Genomic DNA, 15,466 nt, shown 5'->3' with positions numbered 1-15,466 from the left:
TGCACCTATACTGGCGCAGATTCGTCGACCAAAATTGTCGGCAACATATGAAGCGGGAATGAAGGTCAGGAAGGCGCCGAGGGAAAATGCGGCGATAATCAAGCCGGTAGCATTGGAACCAAGACCATCTAAGAAGATGGAAACTGTGTCTCTGTTAGTACTCAATAAAGAGTTTCCAACGAAGAGCTCTCACATTCGGGGAGCACAAGCAAACTGTTGATCTGACTGGCATTGTATCCGGCTGTCGCAGATGCAGAGAGAATCAAAGCTATACCCAAATTCAACTTCCGTAGTCCTTTATTAGCGAAAATTGGCAGCATTTTGTCCGTAGGAAGTGACAGCTATGTAATTATTCACGACCTAAGTACCACCGAAGTACCAATGACTTATAGGGGCATGGGCGGACATTTTTCTCGGACAATTCTGAGCTCTACATTCTTGACGTCCTTGCTTTTGCCGATCCTGCCAGCTAAGGTCACACCTGGTCGGGCGAAAAGAAAGAATGAAGGGAGAAAATTCTTGATGAACGAGTCACCAGGTGGGGTTGTGTAAAGATGGCATCATTGACACTTTAAAGGGGTAGAAAAAAACCGGTGATAGGTAACGGCCAGGCACCCAGTAGATGTCCAGGTGGTCGATCTGTGAGGCACTTGCGAACAAAAGTACGATTCCAAAGGAGCTAGGACCACTGTTCAGGCCTAGGTCAGATGTTTTAAGCTCATATGACCTTGCATACTACATATAAATTATTGATTTAAAACCAAAAAGCTGCGCATGTGTCGATAACGAAAGGCTTTATTGAGGTAAAATGGAATTAGACGGTGAATCCACCGTCGATCCACAAACCATTCATCACGTAGGCACCCGATTACCACTCCAGATAAGAAAACCACTCACATTCTTGCTGTAGAGAATCGTCACCCGATGCTTACAAAGATCTGCCGTCTTTTAACTCTCTACTGCTCTCGGGGCTGCTTTTCCGTCGACCCTTGATCCCAAGCTGAGAAGTTCCACGGCTGATATCATTTGGTTTAGTTGAAGGTATGCTGAAGTGCTTAGTTGAGGTAAATGGGTAATTTAATTCAAATCTATCAAACATGAGCTGTCATGTATTCGTGTGCGATCGTTTGGAGATGCTAGAACAACCAAATTCCCCTAGCAGGCTAGCGGGGTGAATTGAATGTGACCACAGCATGCGCAGCAACCAAAAGGGATATCCAAAGGCTCAAGGAAGGACTGTTCCCGTTTCCATTGTTGCTCTGGTTGCTCTTTCCACTACCCAATCCTCCAGTGCCTGTTGTGTGTTGCGACATAGTCGTCGGAGTGGAACTGGTCGGAGTTGAACTGGAAGAAGGCCATGCCGAGGATGGTCTATTCCAGTAATCCCGAATTATGGTGCTGGCTTGCTCAGCCAACCCGTACGTCGAGGCCATCAGATGGGTAGACAAGGCAATTGGAGGAACACTGGCATCCGCAACCCGGACGTTTGCAAGGCCATACACGCGAAGGTTTGCGTCAACTACACCACCTTGTTCACGAGGGAGCATTGCACATGACGACGATGGATGATATTCGGTGCCACCTGCCCCACGCAGCCAATCTTCCCACTCTTCATCAGTCTGGACGGATGAACCCGGAGACAGCTCGCTTGTGAAGCTGCTACTCAACGGGTCGGTTTCACCTATCTGACGTGCGAGTTTGAGACCGTCGCGTAGTATCTCATAATCTGGTAAAGTTGTCAGACTGCGGGATCCTATTCTAGCGACAGATATAAAGCATACCAGCGGGATTGTCCAGATAATTCGGGTCAATGACAGGGTAGTCCATCGGGTTCGAGGAGTTTATGTAGATACGGCCGTGGCTGTATGGATGCTGGAGAGCGGCCGTGATACCGATGTCGCCGTTGCCATCACTATTCATGAACAGGAGTTCGATCTGCCCTGTAGGGCTGCTGAATATCTTCGATGCCGTCGTATTATAAATTGCCTTGTAACCAGCGACGACACCGGCATCGTATGTTGTATTCGGTGTATATTCGTTCATTAGAGCTAATATTTTTGTCTGGAGCTCTTGAATTTCACTGCCGTACATAGTGGTCGTGTTCACATAGGCAACAGCAGAATCAACATATGAGAGAAAGAGAGGATTGTTCTGCAGCAGTTAGACCATGATCGAGGGTTAACTGAAAGAGCAACACGAACCCTCTGGCTGCCATCATCGTAGAAAGTGGACCCCGCGGTTTCCACATCAACATTCCATGTCACGGTGGCACTCTGTAAGAGTAAGACAGATGGTCATTTCATAGAGATTATATCACTCACAAAATGATCCTGGAGATGTTGGCCGACACCAGGGAGCTCAGAGACAAGGTCAACACCTGCCCTAGAGAGGACGTCCTTGGGACCGACGCCGCTATGGAGAAGAACAGCCGGGCTGCCTATAGAGCCACCTGCGACGATCACTTCTTTGTTAACTTTGACCGTCAGAGTTGTCGTTCCATCATCAGGCGTATACTCGACAGCATTCGCTGTTAAGTTATCTGAAGGGGACGCGTTGTCGAAGAGGATGCGAGTAACATGAGCATTGGCCAACACGTCGTAGTTACCCCGATCTGGAAGCGGGTCGAGATACCCGGTGCGACTGTACGAGCGTGTCCAGTTTTGAGGATTGATGGTAGAGGTTGAGACCTCGGCACCCCAGTTCTGACCATCGTACATGTTCCCAGAAATATCAATCCCGATATTCTCACAAGACGTTGACCACTGGCCAACCTGGGGAAACGTCCTGAGAAAATGTTAATTTCATAAAATCGAGAGGAAAAGATCCATCGTACAAGCCAGGATAAGATGCACAGATTGGCCCCGTAGTGCCATGATTTGATGCATTCCATGTAATATCTGCCTCTTGAATCACAGCGTCAATTGGGGGAGTGAATGTTTCGCTCTTTTTCATAGCAGCGTAGAATGAGTTCCACGACCAATTTTCAGCGCCATCCATGTCTTCGATCATTCCATTCCAAGCATTTATTTCGTTCTCGCCTGGACGGGTCATATAAAGCCCATTGATGGCGGAACTGCCTTCATTTTCTGTGCGTCAATTTCTTTCTCGTAGCCGAGGCGCAGATACGAACCTCCAAGGACCTTGCCACGGGGCCAAAAAATCTCACGATTCGCCGCATTTGGCTGGGGAACGGTCCAGAATGCCCAATTCAGAGGCGTAGGCCAGAGGGAGTCAAAGTACGCATATGCCGGTGTATCTTCACCCATATTAGTTAAGCACGCTCTGTGGAGGGACCGGCTACGCACCTATTCGTTCTCGATAGTCATCTCCATTGCCGCCCGATTCAAGGACAAGGACAGTATGATTTTTATCTTCCGAAAGGCGGCCACCAAGCACAAGTCCGGCTAGACCACCTCCCACAACAATGAAGTCATACGACTCCGCAATCTGTGTGCGTGGTACCAACGCGTGGGCGAAGCGAACAGTGATAATCAGGCTTATGCCAATTAGCTGAGCAGCAAACCAACTAGGCCGCATTTTATGAGCAGAAATGGCGTGCGATGAAGGGAGCTGTCGAGATTGACATGGCAAAGCGACCGAAGATATTTATTTACCTATCGAAGCGCCCCCGAAAACGCAGCTTGCGCTTATTCGCTGGTACGGCAACCCCGAGCCTTAGAACGCTTGTTATGTGCCGCGCTCTTGCAGTCTCAATTTTACGCGTCACAAGCACGGTCTGGAACTCGAAGATGAGTAAAAGTTTGGGAGATCACAGAGGCCTATGCGCAAATGAGATCGTGGACCCCGTCGCTCCACCTGTATTCTTGGCGACGGCATACACTTGAAACATTAATGCCAACTATTTTTACCACTGGCCAGAGTATAGGATGATGTTTTACCTGCCTATTATCCTTTTTGATTCTTGTGAATTGTCGTTTTGTACTGGTCATGAGGTACACACCGCCGATGGTTTCAATTTCCCCGTTAAGCATGACCCTAGCACTTTCAGTGATTCCAACTAGGATTTTGCTAGTTCGTGAGTATGGCCCCTCCAACCGCCAATGTATGTATCCGATTGGAAGGGGATGTTGGAACCCACTAACCACGGCCAATCAACCAGGTGGGATCGTCATTGGCCCCTTGGCCGTTCCCGCCTAAAGATAGACTTCTCGGTCATAGAAAATTGTATTCATTGAAAGCTTGTTGCCTAGCCCTCACCATGACTCGCGAACTCAATCTGAGACGCAACCGGTGCTTATACTAACTGAGTTGTCGAAGTCCAAGATTCCGACTTTCGAGAAACTCGACGAGTTGGCCACGAAACAAATTTGGTGCAGCGAGCGATAGATATCTATTTGCTTCCCGTTACCGCTAGTTGGAACTAGTAATAATAGATAACTAAAAGTTTGAAGAGAGCAAAAAGCAACATCATTCCATCGGTGAATGATAATTGGTCCATCTCACTTACAACCGACTATAAATTAGCGCCAGATCGACTGTGCGACTTCCCGTCTGAAACAATATCACGTGCCCGATCTCCACTAAGAGGATAGCAGTCACCCAGAGCAGACATTATTGTTGTCTTTGGGAACTGTCGGCAGCCCGTACAGTGGCGATGGCTCTGAGAATCATAACAATTATGACAAGTAAAAATGGAAATGTGCAAAAAAAAAGCGATTCATACATATCACAAAACATTGCAATATTGCAAATGAGATTGAAAGCACTAAAGCCTCAACAGATTACATGATTCCGTCCATATCTAACTGATCCGCCAAGTCTAACAATTCTCGCGGAGGCAAACTAACGGAAGAATTGAGAGCAAGCACGTCCCACCCGAATTCCTCGCCCATGTTAACTTCATCGAAGGCATATACATCCTCAACATCCTCGATATGCCCAGCATTGTTTAATGGAGTGAGTTGGGAGATTTGGAGAGTTGTGTTTCTTGGCGTTAGCGGTGCCAGTATGGTCTCTAGCTGCCTCAATTCCAACCTCCGAAGCGGTGCTGCAAGATTACCCTTTGCAATAAGTTTATTCAAAACGCAGTCAAGGTTTTCGGACCACGCATCACTGGAAATAAGGGACGGGGCAATGGCATGGATCAGATATAGCACAAAGGCTGATGATGAAGCATCCTCGATCTGAAATGGAAGAAAGGCGTCTGTGGGTAAGTGTTAACACTCTAGCAGTCTAATTCATCTGGGAAATACGCACCCACTAAGTCATCGTCAGCTAACGTTCGAAGGGTCTGGAGGATTGTCTGGGCGGAATCGGCACAGCATTGCAGAAGGGACGCGACTGGTGATGATAACGAGATCGTTGGAGACTTTTGTGTCTCTGTCCCATCGATATGCATGTGTAGAGCACACATTACCAGAGGCCGAGTTGTGAGGACAATACACTAGAGCAGTCAGCTTCGAATATTTTTTTGTCACGTCTTTCTCATGCTCACATGGTGGTGGGCTAGCATGAGTCGAATTGCCATCTTTGAGGCCCGGCTAATTAGCCCATGGAAATGCGTGTTTAAGAACTCGGTCAAATCATGAGACAATTCTGCCAAGTCATGGAGAAGAGACTGCGTATTTCGGATGAGAGTTCCGTCAAATTCTTTGCCCACCCCATAGACCGCTGAGACTCATGTTAGACCGAATGAGAAACTATATTCATGGACTTACTGGTAAGGGTCCGTGCCATTAAATGGGATAGTCGCACATGCAGTGTCAAGTTAATATTTTCCACAGACTGCTCCACATCTGCTGGAAGCTTCACAGTGATATCTTCATCTCGAATAGAACTAGGCGCCCCTATCAGAGCAGAGAACTCTCTGTCTAACATATAAACCACCCAAAAGATAGTCCGGCAGCGATGGGAGAGCTCGGGGCCGCAGATTTCTTCTGGAACATGCCGATGTATCCCTTCAATAATGCAATAGCGTAAAGCCTGTCCAATCTGTTACATAGGTCAGTCAATCTTTCACCGCCAACAACCGCCATCTGTCTCACATGTTGAAAGGCTGCCCGCCTCATATCAATGGATTGCAAGTATACTGCTGCTAGGCTCAACGTCTGAATGCAGGTTAATGCGTCCTCATGCATGGCCGACAGATCAGGTAATAAGGCCATTGCTCTGGAAGCATATTGGTGCCCTGGGGGAGATCCGCCCGGATTTTTATGTGTAAGAAAGGCTTTTCCAAAAGCAAGGACGAGCAGGAATTGAGAGTACCATGGCCGTGCTGAGGTGGCTTTTGCTGCTGGATCTTTGTAGAACTCATGTAAGTGTCGAAGATAGATTGACTCGTCAATCATGAAAGATAAAAATCCAAAATAGAATTTCACAGTGTTGAACAAGAACAGCGAATAGTCCAAAGGTGGCAGGTTGGAGACGTCTGGCACTTCGTCGGGGGGTAGGGGCTTCCATTGGAGTTTAAATGCCATGCCATCTAAGCACCATGGATCTGGTGGACAATTTGATTCTGGAACACGTCTTCCGATTAAAGCGAGAACACGCCGGCAGAACGACCACGATGATGTCGGTCCCATATACCCTGTGGTGTTCTTGTGAGCAGGGAAATTTCCCATTTAATAGCTGCTGAACTCACAAAGCCGCCCATCTGGTGTCTGGGCAAATGAGCAATCCTTCTCGACAAGAGGGTTGCGCGAAAATCGTGAGCGATGACGCTCTTGCTCGCTCTCAGAATCATCTCGGCGGGGAGATTTTGCTCTAAGCAAACCATGGTCAAGTCCTGTTATCCATCACGTCAGAAAGACACCTTCCTGCAAACAATGGACTTTCTCTTCGAGAGAGGGCTTACTATCAGTTATTGTTCGCAACGGGGTCTCCGGCCGAGTTTCCAACAGCAGGTGTGGGGGACGAGGGATTGAGACGAGATCAACATCCTCGTCGCCAACAAACGGCGATCCCGCCAAGGGATTAGCTTGTCCCGAGGCCATGTGTGGCATGGAACCCGCATTCCTGGAAATATGCTCTTCCAAGTGCCGCAAATATCTAAAACCTCACTGTAAACACTGGCACAACTTCAACTAGCATCGTGATACTCACTTTTCTGAAACTGAGATACGGACATCTTCGGCTGGGAAGTGGCATGGTCTTTTTTTGCGGGCACACCTTGTGCAGGGCTGAGATCCTGAACACTTCACTTTCATACCCCGACATCGCTCGCATCTTCAATGAATGTCAGCTTCTCCGCAGTTTCTTTCTCTTGGTCATACTTATTTTGATTGAATACTTACGCCCTCACGCATTTCTTAGTCTTAACCGTTGTAGGAGGCATTATTCCGGGCAAGTCAACCGAAGTAGTTGGAAGACAAGACGCAAAAAAGGGCCGGGACACCCCTCCGATATCAATGCCAACGCACTGCGGGGTTTAAGCTTATCAGTCGGGGTGGCCTGCCGATGAACGCACGCTTATCGGTTCTGGCCGGAATCACCTGATGGGGAGATGCCCTAAAAAGAAGTCTGGACATAAGGAGATTTGGATCTAGATTTGGATAATAGTTCATATCTTATCGACTGAGATTCGCGCAAATATCCTTCGCCACACCTCTTTTCGCAAAGCGTCTGCCATATGATGTGTACGTTCAACCGCACCTCGGTTCTCGATTGCCCGACGATGCAAATACCCCATGCACTCCGCAACAGAACCCCATGCCATACACTTGAATGCTTTTGGAACAGTCACATTAAACATAGAGGACCGGGCTAAAGCCTGCTCGTAATTGTGCACCAGTTCACAGCCCAATTCGTCAGCCATGCCTTGAATCTGGCCACATTCAAGTGGAATTGTAGGCTGCTTTGTATGAAGAAGCCCTTGATGAGTGGCAATGGCATTTGCTGCACTGGCCGCATTGTGGGTGGCCAGAAAGAGGGCAGCAGATGGGAATTGCAGATGTTTGGCTTCTTCTGGGAGTTTTTGACAGATCAGAGTATCTGCAATCAAATCGTAGGACTGATCCGTTTCCTCCTTGGTATCGTGGATGAGAGAGCGAACCTCATGTTCAATGTACGCACCTCGTACCAGCTTGATTCCCAACGACCAGCCTTCCTGGGCGGCCATTGTAATATGATGGTCAAGGTTTGCCTTTGATTCCTTGAGATAGCCCTGAATAGTATTGTAGATCAAGGGCGTGTTTTCGCAGTTGTGTTTGCGCATTATGTCAATAGCCCAATCATCCAGGCCACGTTGAAGGATTTGTTGTTCAGCATCCAGCCAGAGCCGAGATCCTTGCTCTTTAGTTGCAGCACAAATCTCATCCACGGCTTTTACCATCACCTCCGGCATGGGCCAACGTGCCCTCATAGCATCGACGGCTATTGGACCAGCTCCAGTTAATCTAGGGAGAAGTACCTGTTAGATTTGAATAGCAAACAAACAGTAAAAAAGTATACCCACTTCACAGCAAGAAAATCACCTGATCCCACCATGCGCAGAGTCTCCAAAGTTCCTTGTTTCCATTCTTCCACTGCTTCATAGCATCTGTCGCTATAATGAGTGGAGCCAGTCTCATCCACAGCCAGTTTTTCGTTGGGATTCAACACAATCTCCTTTGAGTATCCCAGAATCACACCTTGATATCCCATTTTCTTCACTTCCGCTACAGTTTTCGAAACTTCTCCGCGATTGGCCCCAGCACAAAAGTGATTGTAAACTGTCCATCGGAGAAGCCTGTTCAATACAGGGTTCCGGTCTGGGTTCAGGAAAACAGACTTCGAAGTAGTGAGAACTTTCAGCAGGGCTAGGGCGGGTTGAAGGAATAGGTTGGACGACATTAAGGAGGTTAAGACTAAGGATCGTAGTAAAAATGGTGTCGGGAGTCTCGCCATTGACGAAACCTCCAAAGCTGGTTTCATGGGTGGATATTGGAGAGCAGCATCATGAATGAAGTGCTTCGTTGAGCGATAGCGACGGAATGAGAAAGTAACTTGTCTAGAGAAAAGTCCTCGTGAATTTCGCAGACCAGTTGAGAAAGCAAGCATTATACCGATAGTCAAAAAAAAAAAAAAAAAAGAAAAGGCGTCAATAATCTGCTCGCTTGCGGTGCTGAGCTACAGTGGTCAACAAGCTGGTGGCCTTGCGGCAAATGTTCACCTTAAAAAGTATATCTACGGATCGCCTACGAAACACTTCTATAAAGATTGATCGCTGCACCGGTCTCTAAGAAACTGGATTTCCGATAGTCAGCCGACTCTGGTCGGGATGCTCGACCGAGGGTGCGGGTGGCGTTGTCGAGTCAAACAGAATGGCTAGGCTGGACATCATGCCGACGGAGGCGCTAGTTTGATTCTACTATCATCTAGAACAATATGGCTTACCCCTCATAATTCGTATCTCCACCGGCCCGGGTGTGCCGGTTGTCTGCAGCTGCGTTATCTGAACTAGTTCGTTAACCAGTAGCGCCTTCGTAGGAGCAGATATACTGCACGTACAATGGTCTAGCAACGTGTCACGAGGGGGCTATAAGAAAAACATGGAATGAGAAGTAAAGAATGCCTATCTTCCAGGCTAGGTGGGTTGTCCTTCCATAATTTGGCTATTCGTAACAGTTAAATGCCGCAGAAACTCTCCGATACAAGGTCTGAGGTTCTGTGCTACGAGCTATTGAATAGTCCTTAGTTTTAGCTTGCGTAGGAACAGCATAAGCAAAGGGTTATCTTAAGAAATTTTTATTCACAAATCCTAGTAACCCTCCATATCAAATCTCATTAGAAGGATACTGAACTTTCTCCAACGGGATGAATTCCTCCTTGATTGTCCGGGTGCTGACGAATCTCTGCAGATGGGCCGTAGTTCCCGTCTTGTCATTTGTGCCCGAGTCCCGGCTACCACCAAACGGCTGTTGTGCAACAGTAGAGCCAGTGCACTTGGTGTTAAGATAGAGCATACCTGCAGCATGCTTGAGAATGGTCTGCGCTTGGCGACTGGCATAAGGATCGTTGGCAAAAATACTGCCCGTCAGGCCATAGCGCGAAGTAGTGTCAATCAACTTCAGGGTCTGCTCCCATTCAGCATCTGGGTAGACATAGACGCCAAGCAATGGTCCAAAGAGCTCTTCGGACATTATTCTATGTCGTGGGTTGGATGTTTTGTAAACAGTGGGGTGGACATAGAATCCTTCTTCCTTGGAGGCCTTGCCTCCAAGAACAAGTTCCAACTCGGAGTCTGTCTTTGCATCCTCGATAAACTTGCTTAGTTTGTCGAAAGACCGCTCATGAATCACTGGGTTGATGAAGTTGCTGTAATCCTCAACATCCCCGACCTTTAACGCGGCAACCTCTTCTTTCAAATGCTTTTGGAACTCAGGCCAAACGGACTCGGCGATATAAACACGTGAATTGGCAGAACATTTCTGGCCTTGGTATTCAAATGCAGCACGGATAGTGTTGAGAGCAGCGCTTCGCACATCCGCAGACGGGTGGACGACGCCCCAATTCTTGCCGCCGGTCTCACCCACAACGCGAGGGTAAGATTTGTAAATCCCTTGGCCAATTCCGTCTCCGATCTTCTTTTGAATACCTTTGAAAGTGGCGGTGGATCCAATAAATGTCAGAGCACCAAATTCGGGCCTTTGAAGAACGGTGTTCGTAATTTGCTCGGCATCGCCAGGGATGAACTGAATCACATCTTTGGGGAGACCGGCTTCGAGAAGAATACTGTGAAGTAGCCAGCTAGCGTGAATAGCGTAGTCTGACGGCTTCCAGATAACCACATTTCCAAGCAATGCAGACGGACCGACGAGCGTAGCTCCCAGCGCAGTGAAGTTGAATGGAGCAATCGCATACGTGAAGCCTTCCAGCGGCCGGTATTCAAGTTTGTTCCAATTTCCATCGAGGTGAACTCTCGGCTGTTGAGCGTAAAGCGCCCACGCCTCTTGAATGTAGTGGCGGAAAAAGTCCGCCGTCTCCGCAGCTGCATCAATCTCAGCCTGCCAGATATTCTTGCCCTGGCCGAGCATGGTAGCTGCGACTATCTCGGCGCGATACCTGCCCGTGAGAAGCTCGCAGGCACGCAGGAAGATGGCCGCTCGATCTTCGAATGGTGTGGCCTCCCAGGCGGGTTTAGCTTTGAGGGCTGCATCGACGGCGGAGTTCACTTGTACGGGGGTAGCGGAGGCATAGTTCGCCACAATCTCGCGATGCTTGGAAGGGTTCAGTTGAGAGAGAGATTGTTCCGCTTGGACCTGCGTAGACTCTTGTTAAGTCCATATCATCAGATCTTTTTGTAGATTGGCATACCTCTGTGCCATTGATTGTGATTGGGATTTTGAAAGGGAATCCCTCTTTCATTTTCTTGATCGTCTGGGTCAATTGCGCTCGTTCTGGAGACCCTTTCGCGTAATCGAGCTATCTATTTGTTAGATTGGTAGCATTCATTCCGTTATCTCTAAGCTCACCATTTTCTCATTCTCGAATTTTGGCGGGCTCAGCAGACTCAATTGCCTTCGCGCAAGTATGCAGGTCAAGCCAGGCTTGAGCCGGTTCAAACCAACTGTCCGCGTTAGGGTTAGGAGCCGCATAGTGGTTGTACGGAAACTATCCTTGAGACAATTCTAGTCACAAAGATAGAGAGATACTCGCAATTGACTTGCTAATATTTAAATCAGGCGCAGCTCACAGCTGTGTACTACGTATCTCGACCATCGGGAGGCGATCCCGAGCGGGGATCTTCATGTTTGTCCACGCTGCACCTCAATGAGCATGCATAGACGGCCACGCCGGTCGGGATCTCGATCCGACTTATGATAAGATACGCACTCTCACTTGGCTTGGGGATTGTTAGGTCTTTTTAGTCTAGTTCATATCCAGGAGGGATATCCCAAATTTGTACTAGTTCATCCATGCCTTATTACATAGAGTTAAATATATATTGAGACAGTGCTTATCTTCTACGAGTCTCCCACCTTACTGAAAAATACTTGTAACTAAAATCCATAGTTATTTAACAGGCAATTCAATCAGTAGAGACGATGGTAGTCTGATGTTGTATGGGGTACATTGATCCCGGTGAGCCCCCCAGCCTCGCCCAAGTACCGATGACAACCACATTCGTGGAGTCCGTGCCCTCCGACCCAGCTCTGCTTGATCAACACCCCCCAGGCGTCATCGTAGTCTCCGCCTCCACACACGACTCCCCTTCGTTGGTGCCTTCCATCACCTGCATCGCCGGTTTCCCCGATGTCTTTGTTCGGCACCTCCCCGGACGAACCCTCTGCGGCCAACTCCGCTCAGAGATCCAAGTCGTCCCTCTTCGCCGACGACCAAGGCACCGGTGCCTCCTCGTCCCTCTTCGCAGACGATGACGGCGAAGACAGCTCCCCCTCCGCATGGAATCCTACGAACAATACCGCCAAACGAACCGCGCGGCGTGACCTCCTCCGAAACCTACTGCCCGCGACCGATGTGCCGGAGAGCTACGTCGATGCTTACGATCTGGTCCTGAACAGCGGCGACAGGGTCGGCTCGGGCGTCGGATTGACCTCCATCCGCGAAATCCTATCTAGCAGTGGACTCGCTGCATCTGACCAAGGGAAAATCCTCAACCTGGTGATATCGGGGGACCATGAGAGCTTCAATGGACTGGGGCGCAATGAGTTCAATGTCTTGTTGGCGCTGGTGGGCCTAGCGCAGGAAGGCGAAGATCTGTCCTTTGACGCGGTGGATGATCGTCGCAAAAGTACGTATTAATTCTAATGCAGCTGATTGTGCTGATTGTCGCTGACTCTTGATTAACCCATCTAGAACTGCCTCTGCCGAAAAGTGGCTACTTTGATCAACTGCGAACGAACCGCGAGCCTCCCTCTAAGCCCGAGCAAGAACGCCCAGTTACTCCGCCGACTTCAGCCCCAGCACCGCAAGAGCCAGGCTCGACACGGTCGCAACGGTTAAAACGGAATTCACTAGGCGGGCTAGAGTCGGATCCGTGGGCGAGCCCGGAGCTACATCAGGGCCACCATCATGAAACCGCGGACAACCGTGGGTTGAATGGCTACTCAAGCGTACGATCTACAACGAACGCCTGGTCGAGAGGGCACACCGACGAAACTGGACAAGATGAGGTACCGGGCGAACATGCCAACGGCCAAACCGATCCCGTGCCGCCCAGCTCCGGAGGCGGGTGGGGCGCCAGTTTTGGCGCCACAACCCCGGGTGATGGTGGATTTGGCGGCGCAGAGCGTGCGGCACTGGGAGGGTTTGGCCCTCCGGGTGATGACCCTGGTGACATCGTGCCTCGACGACGGTCACTTGGGATTGGCCGTTCTGCCAATCTGCAAGTTGAGGAGACCATCACCGTCACTCTCCTGCCAGAAAAGGAGGGCATGTTTATGTTCCAGCATCGCAACTACGAGGTCAAGTCGGCACGGCGAGGCAGTACGGTAGTCCGGCGATACAGCGATTTCGTGTGGCTGTTGGACTGTCTGCAAAAGCGCTTTCCCTTCCGACAATTGCCGCTTCTTCCACCGAAGCGTGTGTCAGGTATGTTTGACGCTGCTTCAAGCGCTCACCGTTTGCTCACCTTTCCAAAGTTAATGGTACTCACCTTTCAGCGGATTCCAATTCTTTTCTCGAGAAGCGTCGTCGGGGGCTTGTGCGGTTTACCAATGCCCTTGTGCGTCATCCTGTGCTCGGCCAGGAGCAGCTGGTGGTCATGTTTTTGACCGTCCCCACGGTGAGTCTACGAATATTCCTGATCGGTAGTTTGACAAGTTTCTAATGCTTGCGACAGGAGCTTTCTATATGGCGTAAGCAGGCCACCATTTCTGTCCAGGACGAATTCGTCGGCCGTTCTCTGCCATCAGATCTCGAAGACTCACTGCCGGTGACTCTCACCGACACGTTTGAAACCGTTCGCAGCGGCGTGAAGCGGTCCGCTGAGGTTTACATTAACCTGTGCACCCTGCTTGAGCGCTTGTCCAAGCGCAATGATGGCCTGGCTGCCGACCACCTGCGGTTCTCGCTTGCCTTGCAGTCCCTCACCGAGGTCACCAAGGACACTTACGCAGTCGACACCAATGATATCCCGGCGCTCAACGAGGGTATCACGGCGACCGCGCGTCATCTCTCCACCAGCCAGAGCTTGTTGGAGGACGAAGCTCGGGCCTGGTCGGACGGGGTGCTGGAGGACTTGAAGCAGCAGCGAGACTGCCTGGTCAGCGTACGCGAAATGTTCGATCGGCGGGACCGCCTCGCCCACAACAACATCCCCCAGCTGGAGCGGCGCATTGAAACCAACGAACGTAAACTGCAAGACCTTCGCGCGCGTCCCGCGGGGGCCGCCAAGCCAGGGGAGATTGAAAAGGTGGAAGATGCCATCTTCAAGGTAACACCCCAGATTCTGTTTTTGGTGAGGATCGGTTACTGACTGTGTCGGTCCTACAGGACAAGGAATCGATCGTGGAACAACATGCGCGGGGGGTGTTTATCAAGGAATGCACTCGTGACGAACTCGTGCATTTCCAACGGAGCCAGTACCATATCAGCCGCCTGCACCAGGATTGGAGCCAGGAGCGCGTCAAGTACTCCGAGTTGCAGGCGGACAATTGGCGCAGACTGAGTGACGAGATCGAGGGTATGCCGGTTGGGGAGTAGTCTTTCCTACCCCCGGCATCGTCGTACATACCATCTTTCCCAATCCGGTGCTATGTTTTGTTATATCCGCGGCTGTGCGCAGGAAGCGGAGAAGGATTTGGAGCTTGATGTTAGTTTGTTTGGCTTTTTTTTTTCTTGTTACTAACCTCGGCATATTTTCTGATGTGTGTATCATCTGTCGGTTGTATTCCCAGAGGCTTTGTGGCGGATATGTTGAATTCCGCCCGGAACCAGTGCATGTTGTTTGTTTGTACTTGCAGCTCCTGTGTCATGAGGCCCTCTCTGTCTGCTACTTCCCGCTTTGTTTCAGAACCCCCGTAGCTACGACACAAATTGATTGTACATTTATTCTCTTCGGCCACCCATTTCCGCCCGATATCAGCCGCATCCCTCTGCCTCTCCTGTCGATCTGGCCAGAGAGCAGCTCTCCCGCTAGACTATCTACGCACTTCTCCCGTGTTATAGACCGCTGTCGAGACCTGCGGCACCGGGAGTATATAGATCGGTGTAACGGATCATACTGGATCGGACCACTAAGCGGGGCACCAAGCCTTCCCGGGACCAATAATGGTGGCGCGCCGCTAGAGTTGATCATGGCTGGAACAGCGCAGGACAGTAACGTGACGTAGTTGCCCCCGAGTCAGAACAGAACGAAAGAGAATTAAAAGTGCAATCGTCCCTTTCGTCGGTTTCCTTTCTATTTTCAGCTTCAATTCCATTCGAGAAATTCCCCCTCCCTGCATCGTGTTCCTGCGTCGAATGCAGAGCACGCTCCCTCCGATCTGTTTTTCCCGTCTTCCGCCCAGCCAAGCCAAGCCCACTTCCGCTTTCGACGTGGGGCGACAAGAGTTCGGGCTGACGA

General features: G+C 49.9%; 4 protein-coding genes across 4 annotated transcripts; 1 reads left to right on the top strand and 3 right to left on the bottom strand.

Moving 5' to 3' along the window:
* Positions 1–1,163: 1,163 nt before the first annotated feature.
* PFLUO_LOCUS7445 (uncharacterized protein) lies at positions 1,164–3,537 on the bottom strand (the record flags this gene model as incomplete). Its single annotated transcript, XM_073785090.1, has 7 exons — positions 1,164–1,726; positions 1,782–2,151; positions 2,202–2,273; positions 2,322–2,784; positions 2,834–3,086; positions 3,131–3,256; positions 3,306–3,537. The coding sequence occupies 7 exons, from the start codon at positions 3,535–3,537 to the stop codon at positions 1,164–1,166; spliced, it is 2,079 nt and encodes a 692-aa protein (XP_073641480.1).
* Positions 3,538–7,519: 3,982 nt separating this feature from the next.
* Positions 7,520–8,601, bottom strand: PFLUO_LOCUS7444 (proline dehydrogenase; the record flags this gene model as incomplete). The annotated part of the gene is made up of 2 exons (XM_073785089.1): positions 7,520–8,354; positions 8,414–8,601. The coding sequence occupies 2 exons, from the start codon at positions 8,599–8,601 to the stop codon at positions 7,520–7,522; spliced, it is 1,023 nt and encodes a 340-aa protein (XP_073641479.1).
* A 1,112-nt stretch (positions 8,602–9,713) lies between these two features.
* On the bottom strand, positions 9,714–11,534 carry PFLUO_LOCUS7443 (uncharacterized protein; the record flags this gene model as incomplete). The annotated part of the gene is made up of 3 exons (XM_073785087.1): positions 9,714–11,198; positions 11,254–11,361; positions 11,412–11,534. The coding sequence occupies 3 exons, from the start codon at positions 11,532–11,534 to the stop codon at positions 9,714–9,716; spliced, it is 1,716 nt and encodes a 571-aa protein (XP_073641478.1).
* Positions 11,535–12,192: 658 nt separating this feature from the next.
* Positions 12,193–14,604, top strand: PFLUO_LOCUS7442 (Sorting nexin mvp1; the record flags this gene model as incomplete). Its single annotated transcript, XM_073785086.1, has 5 exons — positions 12,193–12,691; positions 12,757–13,491; positions 13,542–13,684; positions 13,742–14,335; positions 14,395–14,604. The coding sequence occupies 5 exons, from the start codon at positions 12,193–12,195 to the stop codon at positions 14,602–14,604; spliced, it is 2,181 nt and encodes a 726-aa protein (XP_073641477.1).
* Between the last annotated feature and the right edge of the window lie 862 nt (positions 14,605–15,466).

Source organism: Penicillium psychrofluorescens (assembly GCF_964197705.1).
Source record: "Penicillium psychrofluorescens genome assembly, chromosome: 5".
NCBI lineage: Eukaryota > Fungi > Ascomycota > Eurotiomycetes > Eurotiales > Aspergillaceae > Penicillium > Penicillium psychrofluorescens.
This window is presented reverse-complemented; position numbering and strand designations above follow the sequence as displayed.